Source organism: Sprattus sprattus, assembly GCF_963457725.1.
Source record: "Sprattus sprattus genome assembly, chromosome: 20".
NCBI lineage: Eukaryota > Metazoa > Chordata > Actinopteri > Clupeiformes > Clupeidae > Sprattus > Sprattus sprattus.
The window spans coordinates 15,636,718-15,639,217 of record NC_137918.1 but is presented as its reverse complement, the minus strand read 5'-3'; the positions used below and the strand labels follow the sequence as shown (position 1 = coordinate 15,639,217).

The window sequence follows — 2,500 nt, the reverse complement described above, 5'->3', positions numbered from 1 at the left end:
ATTTACGTTTGTAAAGCACTTTGATTTACCCGTGTGCATGAACTGTGCTATGGAAATACACTTGCTTATCTAGGCTACAATTTCCAATAAAAATGCATGCTTGTGCTCCAGTCATCATTAATGACCGAATACCCTGCTGGTTGTGATTGCAGCACACAGATGCTTTAGGGCAGCATTGCCATATTTTATTCCACAGAGAGCGGAAGAATGGTTGAGCACAGCACACTAGAGATGCGCGGATGGGCTATTATTTCATCCGCAACCGCATCACAAAACGCATGATCCGTCCGCCATCTGCAAGGAGACGCGACATGGGATGGATCGTCACTTAATTTAAACTTTTTTTCTTCCTTTGCTTGCTTTGTATGCATACACGGAACTAGGCCAATGTACTGCCTGATGAAAATTGGATTATTTCCAAATGTGCTTGGATGTAGGTAACGACATTTAACAATGTGTAGATGTTTTGAATTTTGTTGGGTAAACCACCACCCGCCCGAATTGAATTAAAATATAATTTTTTGTCACGTCGTCCGCCCGATCTGCGGTTTAACCGCGGAGTCCGCGGCTGCGACCGCCAACCGCGCATCTTTACAGCACTCCCAGCACCAAAGCCTTCTTGATGAGGCCGTGTAGTTGGCCATGTTTCAGGAAGACTCTGAACAGCAGGAGAGGAAGGGCTGCAGTCTGTATGATATGAGTACTGATGGGCCCAACATCTCATTACATCTGAATGTGTCTGTACAGCAAATCAGTGTTTGTTTGGAATTGCTGGAGGGGTTGTTAAGGTAACGGCCATTGTTTAGTGAGGCATTGATGTTGCCATGAAGCCAAGGAGTGAATACTCACTGTTCCCCCGACTATCCTTCCGAGCGGGTACCACGCCCTCTCATCGAACCAGTTGAGAAACTCGTAGAATCCATTGGTTGTGAGGTAGTGGGTGGATCTGTAGTTAAACCTTTAGAGAGAAAAAAGAAAAAGAGAATGAGGAGAGATAGAAATGGAGGGATTACAGACAGAGAGACAAGAGACAAGGATAGTCAGTGAGAAAAATAGCAAGTGAGTGAGTGGAGAGAGGGAAAGTCGTATGAGAGCAAGCGGTTGGAATAATGTGAGAAAGTTGAAAGTGGAGATGTGAAGATGGAGGGAGAAAATGGAGAGAGGAAAAAAAAAGGAAGAGTGGTCAGCACAAAGGCAAATGACATGCAAAGCACAAGGCAGGGAAAATTACAGTCATCAACTCTCATATACACACACGATTGGATTGACACACACACACACACACACACACACACACACGATTGGATTGACCACGCTGTTTCTCATGGAAATGTATTCTCTCTCTCTCTCTCTCTCTCTCTCTCTCTCTCTCTCTCTCTCTTCTCTCTCTCTCTCTCATCTCTCTCTCTCTCTCTCTCTCTCCCCCCACCCACTTTGAAAAGTCTATTCTGAATATTTCCAGATTTCTCCATAGTCGGATGCATTGCATTGACGGCATTGCATTGAATTGAAGGCACTGCTCATGAATTTGCTACACATGTGCATTTGAGTTTTAGGACCAAGCAATAGCTGCACTCTCTGTGTGGTTAGACAGCAAATAGCTGCACTCTCTGTGGGTAGACGATGGGTTGACTCAAAAAACGATGGGTTGACAATCAAATTCTAGAATGTTGACTCAAAAAACGATGGGTTGACAAGTAATTCTAGTAATTGTAATTCTAGAATATTGATTGGTTGTCAACCCATCGTTTTTTGAGTCAATCCATCATCTACCCACACTCTCCACTCTGGGCTTGGACAGCCTGACTCTGTGCACCACGCCGCCCACTCGATGAATATTTCGAATAAAGGGCAACTGTGACAGAAAATTGCTCTGTGAAAGAAGGGCTGGTGGTATATCGAAAATATAGATACATTTGATATTGAAGGGACCGGTTATTTGATATTCATAGTTCATAAGGATATGGCATAGTCAATAATTCCATCTTATTTATACCTAGTATAAATGTTACTTTTATTAGCATGTAAGCATTCCTGGGTAAGGACTCTCTGGTTTGACATGGTGGGAAGGTGTGAGATTATCTCTCACCCTCCCCCCCAGGTTGAGACATAAAGGCCTTGTGCCAATGGCCTATTTGAATAGATGGTAACACCCCTTAATATTAGTGTATATAGCTCACTCTCTCACAAGGAGTAGGTAGATTATCTTGAGGCGAAGCACTGGATGAGTGGAGCTCAAGCTCTGTCTCACAATGGTGGCCATCATTGTACAAGATTAAAACCTGAAACATGACTGACAAACCCAGGCCTGAGTCTTCCAATATATGGTTTAAAATTAAATACCACCAATATATATTTTTTTTGATATATATATTATTTCATACCGGTGTTAAGAAATGACCATATTCGTAATACAGAGTATGCGTAATATAAGCTACGCAGGTTATCATCAGCGTACGTAGCATACAGTATGTGCCTAATATCTCGAAAAACTGTTGTG

The 2,500-nt window shown here is 42.7% G+C and overlaps 1 protein-coding gene across 1 annotated transcript in view; it reads right to left on the bottom strand.

The window, feature by feature from the left end:
* Positions 1–2,500, bottom strand: part of LOC308381510 (dolichyl-diphosphooligosaccharide--protein glycosyltransferase subunit STT3B-like) — a gene marked incomplete at both ends in the record, with an annotated part of 142,513 nt that overhangs the window by 73,236 nt on the left and 66,777 nt on the right. Inside the window, one exon of the mRNA XM_080859098.1 lies at positions 850–958. Coding sequence (XP_080715224.1) covers positions 850–958 — 109 coding nt within the window. The remainder of the gene's footprint in view (positions 1–849; positions 959–2,500) is intronic.